The 12,302-nt window shown below is 39.9% G+C and overlaps 1 protein-coding gene across 4 annotated transcripts in view; it reads right to left on the bottom strand.

Moving 5' to 3' along the window:
* LOC117296380 (mitogen-activated protein kinase kinase kinase 15-like) overlaps positions 1-12,302 on the bottom strand; it is a 45,535-nt gene that overhangs the window by 14,461 nt on the left and 18,772 nt on the right. Inside the window, exons 21-28 of one of the 4 annotated variants that reach the window (XM_033779262.1) lie at positions 11,969-12,034; positions 11,169-11,269; positions 10,818-10,942; positions 9,312-9,341; positions 6,678-6,777; positions 5,109-5,144; positions 2,439-2,486; positions 249-441 (exon numbers count right to left, since the gene is read on the bottom strand). In XM_033779262.1, coding sequence (XP_033635153.1) covers positions 249-441; positions 2,439-2,486; positions 5,109-5,144; positions 6,678-6,777; positions 9,312-9,341; positions 10,818-10,942; positions 11,169-11,269; positions 11,969-12,034 — 699 coding nt within the window. The remainder of the gene's footprint in view (positions 1-248; positions 442-2,438; positions 2,487-5,108; positions 5,145-6,677; positions 6,778-9,311; positions 9,342-10,817; positions 10,943-11,168; positions 11,270-11,968; positions 12,035-12,302) is intronic. The other 3 variants (XM_033779264.1, XM_033779263.1, XM_033779265.1) reach the window with 3 other exon arrangements.

Below are 12,302 nucleotides of genomic sequence, written 5' to 3'. Positions count from 1 at the left end.
CACTGTATACTCAGTACTTTCCCGAGTCCTGTGAAAAAATATCACAGGCATGTTACTCGGGTGGGATTCGAACCCATGACCCTTGCAATTCTAGCGGCAGTGTCTTACCAACTAGACTACCGAGGTTGCCCAGTAGCTAGAGGCAGTTCGAATCCTACGTTTTGGCAGTGGGTATCGCATCGATATAAGCGATGTTAAATTTGCAGTTTTAACATCTCATAATGACATTATTAATATGCTTGACATACATGTGTGATTTTGGTAGGCGGGGTACCAGCCTGCAGTTTCCCCATCCAGCGTTGTACAATCTTATCCGGTTCAGACTCAAGGATCTGAAGCAGCGTCTGGCGTCTCTCACTATCCTTTCTCAACATGTAGAAACCTCGTCCTCGACCTCTGTCTGGGGTCGTTGGAGTCTCAGCGGAGCTCTCCTCGCTAGATCTGCAAGAACAATAAATAATAATAACAACAATAATAATAATGCATTTATAATGTGTCATCTATCTAGTGTACAAGTCCCTATTCCGAGGAGCAGCACAAACGAAAAAAAAAAAAAGGTAAAGGCAATCTCAGTACCACACACATCGGTGTAGGATAAACAATTCTTTATCCCTGATGCAAATTTAACATCTTTTAAAAATCAAGATTTTTTTACAATTTCCTTTCTTTAAAGGAAGGGTCATAGATTTCTTTAAAAAATAAATTGGAAAACCATATCAAATTGTTTTAACAAAGATAACTGCTCAATAGAAAGCAAATAGATAATAAAGTGTAAATGATTAATTTTGTTTATAAATTTTATATTCATTACTGCTACTTCATGCAAAATGCCTCAACAGAAATTGTCAGTTAATTATCATTTCAAATTTGGCTTTTTTTTTCACAGCACACCTCAAATAAATGAAGAAATAAAACACAAAGATCAGTCTTCAGACCTCGGTGCAAAAAGGAAAACAGTTTAATACAGGGCAATCAATTTCTATGTCAACTCCAAAACCACCAGAGATTATAGATTGCCGAAGGCCAAAGAACCCCGACTGAAATGTGACATGTTCACTGGATGCCATTTCAGTAAGCAACTCATTTGAAGCAACGATAGATAAGGGCCATAATTCATGGCTCTGCTTACCGCCGAATTCCTTGCTTACAATCACCATTCTATGCTTGCAGGCAAGCACTAGCTGTTTAAGTGTAGAATGCCTAGTATAATGGAGCACACACTCAAGCCAAAATTCTCCGCTAACCCGTGAAAAACGGCTGACGTAAGCACAGAGTTCCCTGCTTCTTTAAGCGCCGACGGTAAGAGGAGCCAAGAACATTGAGCCCGGTCAGCCAGTGCGGACAATGACCAACGCAATCAATCACTGCAAACAACTATAAAACTACAATTTGCTTGCAGAAATGGCATCCCACGTGTATTTCACGTTCCAACAATACATTTAGACAGAGCTCCAGTTCCCAATTTGTATTATTTAAACACCACTATACAGAACTGACACCAACTGCTTTAGACATGATAGATAAAACTGAGAGTGGAAGATGTACTATGGGTGCGCAACTAAATCATGCATGTGCTTGCTTTTAAAACCAGAAATTTACTACAATATGGTTTAAAGCCATCGGACACTTTCGATAAACAGGATTGTCCAAAGGCCCACACTTTGTGTATCACAACTTAAATATAAAATAACACCTGTGAAGATTTAGGCTCAGGAGAGTCAGGAGAAAATAACGGGAAAATCCAACCCTTGTTTCCACACGTTTCGCCGTGTCATGACATGTGTTTTAAACAAATCTGTAATTCTCAATATCGAGAATTGATAATTGTTTTAATGATTTCTCCAAAAGTAATGAGTAAAGAGATGGCTCAACAAAAAGACAAAAAGCAATTAAAGCAACCAATAAGCTATCCTCCACCTTTTAAAGGCAGTGGACACTATTGGAAATTACTCAAAATATCTATTGGCGCAAAACCTTTCTTGGTGACGAATAATGGTGAGAGGTTGATGGTATAAAACATTGTGAGAAACGGCTCCCTCTGAAGTGCCATAGTTTTCGAGAAAGAAGTAATTTTCCACGAATTTGATTTCGAGACCTCAGATTTAGAACTTGAGGTCTCGAAATCAACCATCTAAACGCACACAACTTCGTGTGACAAGGGTTATTTTTCTTTCATTATTATCTCGCAACTTCGATGACCGATTGAGCTCAAATTTTCAAAGGTTAGTTATTTTATGCATATGTTGAGATACACCAACTATGAAGGCTAGTCTTTGACTATTACCAATAGTGTCCACTGCCTTTAAATCCCCCTTCAAACAAATGTATCATATAACAATAACCACACCAAACACATTAACAGCAACCAAAAAGCTAGCCACCACCTTTCAAACTTTCCAAACAATTTAAACAAAAGCAACCAATCACAATTCACCTACCCATAACCACAGGATACGGTTGGTACATGCAACAAGTGAGGATTTGATCTACATGTATAACATAATGGGATAAGCAGCATTAATAATGTATTAACATGCAATGGAATGCTACATGTAACACAGTTGGAATATTGAAACAAGGATATTCTATATGGAAAGGTTAGCGGTCACACCACGTAATGACTATCTCCGATGAGTTGGGGTGGTTCTGAAAAGAACCGTTGGTTAAAAGAACCGTTGGTTTCAACTTCGGAGTTGTTCTGTTCAGGACCACCCCAACTCATTAGAGATAGTCATTAGTCATTACATTGTGTAACCGCAAACCTTTCCATATCGTATTTCCACCATGCAAAGTTTCAAATCCTACTTCATGATATTCTAAGCATTGTTGTAGCTCCGCTGACAGTCTGAAGATGTAACGTAGTTTTCGAGAAAGAAATAATTTTCCATGAATCTGATTTTGAGATGGCCAATTGAGCTCAAATTTTCACAGGTTTGTTCGTTTATGCATATTATGTTGAGATACACCAAGTGAGAGGGCTGGTCTTTAACAAATACCAATAGTGTCCAGTGTCTTTAAATGTCACAGAGAAAGCTCACAGTCAAGAGGCCATTCAACTTATTGCATGGCCAAATAACAAGCGCAATTTGGAAACGTGGCACTTCAACAATTATGGCTCCCTAACTAACCATGAATAATTTGATTGATCCATTTGCCCTTGGTAGACCTTGACAATTTGTGATTTATTGCCCACCACTAAAATTGGTCTACATGTAGCTACACCCAACCCTATTACTCTGTATTATAAGGAAGTGTAGTGCCGCCACTCGCATAAAAAGTCATTTTCTTACCATGAAAGTAAACGATAACTATCATGTCCAAACACCTTTTGACCATTTGTGCATACCATGTGCATACCTATCATGGTCTCTTGAGACCGATGGTTGGGTTGATCCTTGTATCATTAATTTGTAACCAGCCAAAACGGGTCTGCCAAGCCAATACTTGTTTTATTGTGTTTGAGTTGCAACAGTAAGCAAAGATAATTGGAATTTCCTATTTATCGTGAGACCAATTGTCGCTGAACAGTGCAGAAAATGGGCTTGCTTCAGAAAAGTTCAAATTTAACTGACACTTATGTACAGTTTTTATGGACCAAACCCTAGAGGTGCTACCATATTCAGCTCCGCCCCATTGCGTATTGACCAATCACAACCCATTGCACAACCAAAAGTCCAATACTACAAAGTCCGACATGCGTGCGCGTATGCTTGGCGCACGCGGCAGAGTTGTGCAGAATGGCATTGGAGAGGCTCACGTGTTCTTGCTCACACGTGCGCCATAGGCGGAGCCTAGTGGATTGGTGTATTCTACGCTAGTTTCTAACTGAATGTTACTCCAATAAATTGCGAAAAATGAAGGAGTACAATTATGTAACATGAAACGAAATCTCTAGAACAATTATATTAAAGGAACGTTACAGAATTGGTAAGTAAACAAAATCGCGAAGATCACAGATTTACATCAAACTTACAATGTACACGGTCTAATGATGATGATAGTCGAAAATATCCCTTAACATTTTTGTCTGAAATTTCATATTTGATGGAAAATAAATAAACTAATTTCGCGTTTGGAGTTTATCGCTCAGAATATTGCAGGGTAACTTAAAATTTTATTCATTTTTGTTTTGGAACCACGCAATGCAAAATTTGTAATCGGTTTTTCACTACTCTCTCGTGACCAAGATGACCAATCGATCTCAAACTTCTACAGGTTTGTCAGTTACATAAAGTGCGTACACTGCCAGCAACTTTTTTTGCTAGCAAAACTTATTCTGTAATGTTCCTTTAACTCATAGAGAGGAATGGCCATGGGGGAAATACATTGACAAGTTTGAACGACCACAACTGTACACTTTGTTGTCTTGCCAAAAGAAAGAAAAGAAAACATAATAGGAGACTTTCCAACGCTAGGCGGCAGCAGACATACCGGGTAAATTTCCATTGTTTACGTAGTTCTGAACATGCGCATAATTCTGAGAACAATGGATTTACCCGGTAAGTCTGCTGCCCTCTATCGTCCCAGAAAGTCTCCCATTAAGAATTACTACAACTGCAGTTCAAAAGAAACTGCGTCCCAAGCTGAGGTCCCTTCTGAATAATTTGAAAATTTGGCTTTCAGGAAATTTTTTTCAAATAGCAGAAGGAATCTCATGGCAGTGGTTTAAAAAAAAAGTTGCAGAATTTAAAGTTGAGAAGAAATTACAAGTTAATCCAAGATGTTGCATTTATCATTTTGCTCATAGATGGAGACAGCAGAAACTGTTACTTTTTTTCCTCAAATGACTGAGGGGACATGTATGAACACCTTTGTCCATATCAAATTTCATTGATTTTTTTTTTTTTTTTAAATGATAACATCAAATCACATTATTTACAAATCAAACTTCAATTGAAAATTGAATCCAGTTTCCAGTAAACTTTTGGACTGAAATTCGTCATGAGTGAATGTTTGTAAAGAAAGTTTTTTTTATTGATTTTTATTTTTAATTTTTTTTACACAAGTCTTCATCGTCTTGGCAAACTTCTTAGGAGAGAAAAATCCCAACAACTTTTAAAAATGACGACGTATGGATTACACATCAAACCAATCTGATTTAAACATACCCTGGTGAGATAATGTCCACCGATCGCCGCTTCGATCTGGTTAAGATTTAAGAGAAATTGATATAAGAATACCATGAACATGCACAGCAAACCAAGCAAGAGACTAAAATGATGAGCAAGTTCGAGTGGCCAAGTTTAGTTGACACATGACCAGCAACAAACATGTGCAGTGACGCACTCACACAAACGACTTGTTTGGAAGCCTTGGGCTTTTCTTAAACTTCGCTTAGGCTCCCACTCCAGGCTCCGTGTGCTGATGTTCATGCAATACGCGCTGCTCCAAAATGCGGGTTAAAGGCCGAGCTTTGTATGCAGCGTGCAGAGCCTAAGCCTGAACTGGAGCCCAAGCCGAGGTTTGACCAAGGGCCCCTAGACACTCCATTGTCTTCCGCCTCTTTGTGATAGTGTCACTGGTGCCCTTTTGCGCTGTACACATGTTAGCATGAAACAGGCTATCGGGACCACATAAGAAACCATTGTCGACCAACCAGGGGTTGGGAGTCAAAATAGTCAACCTTTTGCTAACCATGGTGCACACTCGAATTTGCTCTATGATGTTAGAGATTGATGTCAACATGCAGGTCAGGGGTCAAAGTCCAAGCTTTTGGAGGAAGGAGACCTTTGACTGATTTTACAGAATATTGAAAACCCTAAAAACAACTTGGCATTTATAAAACATGTTTTAGGGTTAAAACACAGACAAAATGCGAGCACTGAAAGAGTTTGTAGTTTACCTACCCCCTTCCTTACCATTGGAGGCTTAAGTCAACCAACATTACAATAAAAAGCATTATAGCCTGCAAGTACAAAAGCCCCTTGATATAAAGCTGTAGTTTTTTCCCCATGCTCAGTAAATGTTTTCAGTCAGAAAAGTCAATGTTCATCCGAAGAAACATTTTATCAATTCAAAATACAAAGCCATTTTGATCACAGCACCTGCCTAATAGGGCCTACTTTCATCGGACCGCTTTTAGAGTAAACAAACAATTGGTGCAACTGTTAAGCAAAAAGTTTCAAACTACTATTGGCATGTAGGGGTGATGGGTTTGAATCCTACACGAGTAGTATGCAGGATACCAGTCACAACAATGTGACATGGTGTTCTGGCTGGTAAGCTTATACTGGTAAGCATTTCTTTACTTGTGCTTCTAAAGCTATTCATTGTGTATACGCAACTCTATAAAATTGGACCCACACATGGGCAAAAAGTTGATCAAAGACGGGTACACAGGGTGCGTTCGATTAGCTTCCCCCCGTGTCGACCCCGAGGTACTCATTCGGGCGAGCCCCTGACAAGAGCTAATCGAACGATCACACTTGCCCTCATGTGGTGACGTCATGCACCTCGAGCCAGCCCCCGGTGACCCACTCCACAAGCACGGCACTGAGGGCTGACCCGGGTGAGCCCCTGGAATGACATCAAAGCTATTTGAATGCACCGAGGGTAGCGACCCAGGGAAGCTAATCGAACGCACCCACTCTTTGAAGTAATAACATGTACACACTTGTGTGGGTAGTGGTAGTGGTAGTGGGGGGGGGGGTTGTATGGGAGGAAGCTTTTCTACTTACTTGGCTTCAAAGTCCAGCGTGACGGCAGAAGCCGATTCAGAGATGGTCTCGGGCAGAGGAGACTCTGGGCGGCTACTGGAGCGATACTTCATGGCCGGAACTGCAAATACCAACAAAGAAGTACAAACCAATCAACAACAACAACAACATATCAACAGACTTTGATCATGGTGTAGCCATCTTGATATTTTTTCCCAAATCGAAAACCACTATAATTAAACAGGCAATTTTTACAAGAACTTTACAAGCAACCATCAGCATTACACACAAACAAAAGGAACTTTTTGTTGCATGAGAGATGTTTGTTGGGGTGGTTTATAAACCCCTCAACCCACACTTGGACCCCTACATCCCTCAAATTATTAGATTTGCAAACACACTGTGCATATACATGTATGACCTTTGACCAGAGTTGAAAGGTGAAAGGTTGGGACAAGAAAAGGGACATGAAAGAAGAAAAAAGCTTTGGTAGAGAAACTATTTTACATGCACCGTACCACATGCACATTCCTGGCTAAATGCTGAATGACGTAAATGGTGTTTGAAACTTTGCATGGTGTGGAGAATAAGAGCAACTATAAACATAAATATTAATAGTAAACTTGCGGGTACAACCGTGGGTAAAATCTCTTTTGAGGGAGTGGTAGCTCTGAAAAGAGCCGGTTTGGTCTCGACGTTTCGGAAGACGAGCAGAGTATACTGTTCGAAACGTCGAGACCAAACCGGCTCTTTTCAGAGCTACCACTCCCTCAAAAGAGATTTTACCCATGGTTGTACCCGCAAGTTTACTATTAATAGTTATATTTATAGTTGCGCTGAAAGACATATTAAAACACATTCATGCACATCAGGGCTCTATTTCACAGTGTTGCTGAAAAGGGGTGCTTATAAACTTCCCGCTGAGCAAAACAAAAAATGGCAGGATACCAGTCACACATTGTACATGTGACATAGCATTTATCTGGTAACCACATTCTAGTAATCTTTTTCTGCTGAGCTACTTTTTGTGCTTAAGCAGCTATAGGAAAATGGGTAATGGTCACCTCTCTAGTCATGCTGGAAAAAAAAAAAACCGGAACATGTAATTTTTATATTGCTTTCTGTGACATTTGCCAGTGCATTGACCAACCAATTAAAACACTTAACTGTCCTACATGTAAAACTTCCAGTATTAAGAAAGTCACCACCATCTATTTTTCAAATGCGCATTTCTGTTTCTTCAAATACTTTTTTATACAAGTTTGCCACAAACGAGGCTACATGTAATAGCCATTCTTGAGCATGGGGCTAAAAAAAAAAAAATTAAAGAAAAAATGAAAACAGGCTAGGCTGTAGGATGGGTGGAAACCATAGAAATAGAACCTGGAGAACGCTGAGCTCGACCACCCTCTGTGTCGTCTGTGGACGCGGCGTATTAATACCGCGCAATACGCGCGTATGGCAAAATATCATCGTGTGACACGCGCGTATGGCAAAATGGCAAGATGTCAGCGCACATAGACCATTTCTAGTGTTTTCATTGGTCAATGATGATGTCATTGTATGGCAAAATTGTATGGCAAAATATTTTGCCCTACATGTGTTACAAAAAAGGCGTGTGCGCGTCCATAAAAATGGTCTCACAACGAAACCGCACGCACAATGAGACACTCAGCGTTCTCCGGGTTCTATTTCTATGGTGGAAACAAGCACCAGGCAGGGAGTTCCATAGAGATGCAATATGTGGAACAAAGCTGGTGGAATGGTTCTTTGTTTTGCATCTCAGCATGCATACATGTAGCCAGATTGTACGAAAGACAACATGCAAATGAAACACTCACAAATAGTCTTGAATCTGTCTAAACCCATTTCTTTCCCTATAGGAATCATTCAGAAACACGTAGCGTATTACGGTACAGGACATGTATACTTTTATAAGCACCAGCCAACGATTTCAACCACTAGACAGACAGCAATAAAAGAGACTATTAACGTGTATGACAGTTGTAACTTATCCTGATTATAGTTTCAAACTATCTTTGGAACATCGTCCCAACTTCAGCTCAGACAGATACTTGTTCTCAATTCAAGACACATCTCCAAAACATATCTATTTCGAAAATCATGCCTTTCGAACTTTGTGTACAGTTCATAGCAAAGTTCTTGTTTCTGCACCAGGAGTGTCATCATTAGAATGTTCAATAATAATTTTAGCTTTATTATCTTCGGCGATGGCTTCAGGCAAACTCTTAAGCCAGACGGTGTGGCTTGAGATGGCTGACTAATAGCACGTTCAATCAAGGACCATACAGTTTGACCTAGCCGTATCATAAGTGGTGGCTATGGCTAGAGATGCGACTGTTGCTAAGGGGACTTCAATGGATGTCCTATACTTCAATGCATGATGACATGACCCAACGAGACGGTCGTAGCCATCTGTAGTCGCCGTCTAGTTGACGATTTGTGACTAGCATTTTGAGGCTGGTCGCATCACTGGTTACCATCAGCCTTTTAATGGCAAAGTTAAAAGCATATATAATGAGCAGTTTACTTCCATAACATCAAATCTTAAAGTGCATTTTTACCACAACAGAAAGCTGCTAACAACATTCAACATCTTACTAAGCAGATATTGAGATTTCTAAGTTGGCTTACCGGCCTCTAGCTTAAATATGGAGTTGGGTTCTGTAAGAATCATTCCACAGAAAAAAAATAACATACAAAGGAAGACAGGAAAGTTAAGGAAATGTAAAGATGGTGACAGATGAAGGATGGAGACTGCATCCCATTTGATTATTCAAAATAGAGGACTATTAAAAGAGAAGAAAGATATATAGATGTTAAACTTGCATCGGGGATAGAGAATATTAATTTTGGTGAGACTGCATTCCATTTGATTATTCAAAATAGAGGAGTTTTCAAAGAGAAGAAAGATATATAGATGTTAAATTTGCATCGGGGATAAAGAATATTAATTTTGGTTTTACCCGTACACTGATTTGTGTTGGCACTGTATACTCAGTACTTTCCCAAGTTTTGTGAATTGGTTAGACACTGCTTTAGAAATGCAAAGTTGGTGGGTTCGCATCCCAATTGAGTAATAGGCTTGTGATTTTTTCCACAGAACTTGGGAAAGTACTTTGTAAACAGTGCTGAAACACGTTGGTGAAAGGGTAAAACAAATAAATATTGACCCCTTGCACGCGTATCACACGCGGCGACCAATGCCACGCTCACCATGTTGGTGGGCAGTTAGGTTTACGTATATTAACGCTGCGTCGCCTAAAATGCTCACTTTACTGCATAACGCACAGCATAGAGTTATATATAAAAACGCACAGTGAAATTGCCAGTCACAACGTGCAACAATTGTTTCGTTATACCTTTGTATAATTGTAATTCCTCTTCTCGACATTCTGTTATCGTCTTCAAACATTATTACGACGGACTATTCATTGTTTAATAAGCAGACGAACAAGAAACAATTCCCTCGAACCCGCAGTTGTTTCGTACACAGCGCGAAATCGACCAACGCTGGGAACGATCAAGGTGATGTACAGCGGTGCACATCACTTTTCACGAGCCATGTAACATGCGTTTTTGTTGCGCGTCACATGATTGGTTCTCGACCAATCAAACTTCATAGTTTGTTACAGAGGTATAACAATTCCGATTGTTTCACTTATGTCCTTAAAAGCAGTGGACACTATTGGTAATTGTCAAAAACTAACCTTCACAGTTGGTGTATCTCAACATATTCATAAAATAACTAACCTGAGAAAAATTTGAGCTCAATCGGTCATCGAATTTGCGAGATTATTATGAATGAAAAACAAACACCCTAGTCACACATAGTTGTGTGCGTTTAAATGGTTGATTTTGAGACCTCACGTTCTAAATCTGAGGTCTCGAAATCAAATTCGTGGAAAATTACTTCTCTCGAAAACTATGGCAATTCAGAGGGAGCCGTTTCTTACAATGTTTTAAACCGTCAACCACTCCCCATTACTCGTCACTAAGAAAGGTTTTATACTTTGAGTAATTACCAACAGTGTCCACTGACTTCAAGCAATACAATAAACCATTGCTGCGTCCTTCAGATGGGAAGTAAAGCAGTAGGTTACAAGTCTATTATATTATTATTATTGTAATATTCTTTACCTGATATGCTACGGTCTTGTTTGAAATCGACGGCAGGATTGCGGGCAATTCTTCTCCTGTTCAAGAAGTGATCGATGATCAGCTCTGCCGCAGACGCTCTCTTCTCTGCATCAGGTTCAAAACACCTGCGTGAAAGAAATAAAAACACAAGTATTACTCAAGGCAAGCCTGGTTCATACTGCCTGCGATTGCGATACAAATTTTGACAACACAAAATTGCAATGAATCATTCGCAACAGTTGCGAAAGATTCGCTACGATAACAGCATTTGCAATCTCAGGAAGCCCTCTCTGCATGCTGAGGGATGAACTTTCATGTCTGATAAAACACGGAAAGAAAGTCTTTTTTTACCTGAGAATGAACTTCTTGGCAGCCTCAGACATTGAGATGGGAACCTCGGGATGAATCTTGTAGAATCCTACTTTAAACATGGCTGCTTCTGGTGAACCCAACTGCAAGAATGAGGAAACCAATATAATTACACATTACTGGAAATAAAATTTTGAAAAATCTCAGTTTGACAACATAAACCCAGAAAGTGTTTCAATTGGGTCATTAAACTCATGTAGATAAGTAACATTAAGTCCACTGTTTGACTGTTTGGGAAAGGCCAGGGATGTGATAGGCTGTTGAAAAAAAAAAACTTAACTATGGGTGCGTTCTTTTAGCTTCCCTGGGTCAACCCCGCGGTGCTCACTCGGGTGAGCCCCTGACAAGAGCTTAACGAACGACCACTCACCGCTATCGTAGTGATGTCGCTTACCTGGGGCCAGCCCCCAAGTGACCCACTCCACAAGCAGGGCACTATAGGGGCTGACCGGGGTGAGCCCATGGAATGACGTCAAAGCTATTCGAACGCACCGCGGGACAGACCGGGGATGACCCAGGGAAGCTAAACGAACGCACCCTATGAGAGCAAAGTGTGAAAGCTTGCAAGCGCAAAGCATGAAAGCTTGCGAGCACAAAACCTTTTGAGTGAGAAACCTGCTTATCTACATACATTTATCTTAGGTTTTGAAAACCCCACTCTGCAATCTGGGGTGTTCCATAACGTCATCTTAATTTTCTTATGAATTTGATCACAGATGTTAAAATAAAAAAAATAAAAAAATAACAACCCAGAGAAATCACATCCCTGCTTTGTAACTTACTTCAATGAATGGCGGCTTTCCCGTGGCCATCTCAACTACCGTACATCCAAGAGACCAGATATCAGCCTAGAGGAAACAAAGAAGTATTGTTTATTTACAAACTTTCACTTTTAACCTTTCCACACAAAATACTCTCGAACGAGCCCTGCCTAATGAAGGAAATGGCTTAAGTTGGTACTTGATGGCTGTGTTGTGGTAAACAGTAATACTAACAAGTTCTTACGTATGTATATAGCGCATTTCACAATAACCGTCTCAATGCGCTTTACATTTGTGCCCTGGTCACTGGGCCAATAACATTCCTTTAATCAACTTATGATATTCCTTTAATCTT

The sequence above is a fragment of the Asterias rubens genome, chromosome 11 (assembly GCF_902459465.1).
Source record: "Asterias rubens chromosome 11, eAstRub1.3, whole genome shotgun sequence".
NCBI lineage: Eukaryota > Metazoa > Echinodermata > Asteroidea > Forcipulatida > Asteriidae > Asterias > Asterias rubens.
The sequence above is the reverse complement of the archived record's forward strand: the minus strand, read 5'-3'. Positions and strand labels throughout refer to the sequence as shown.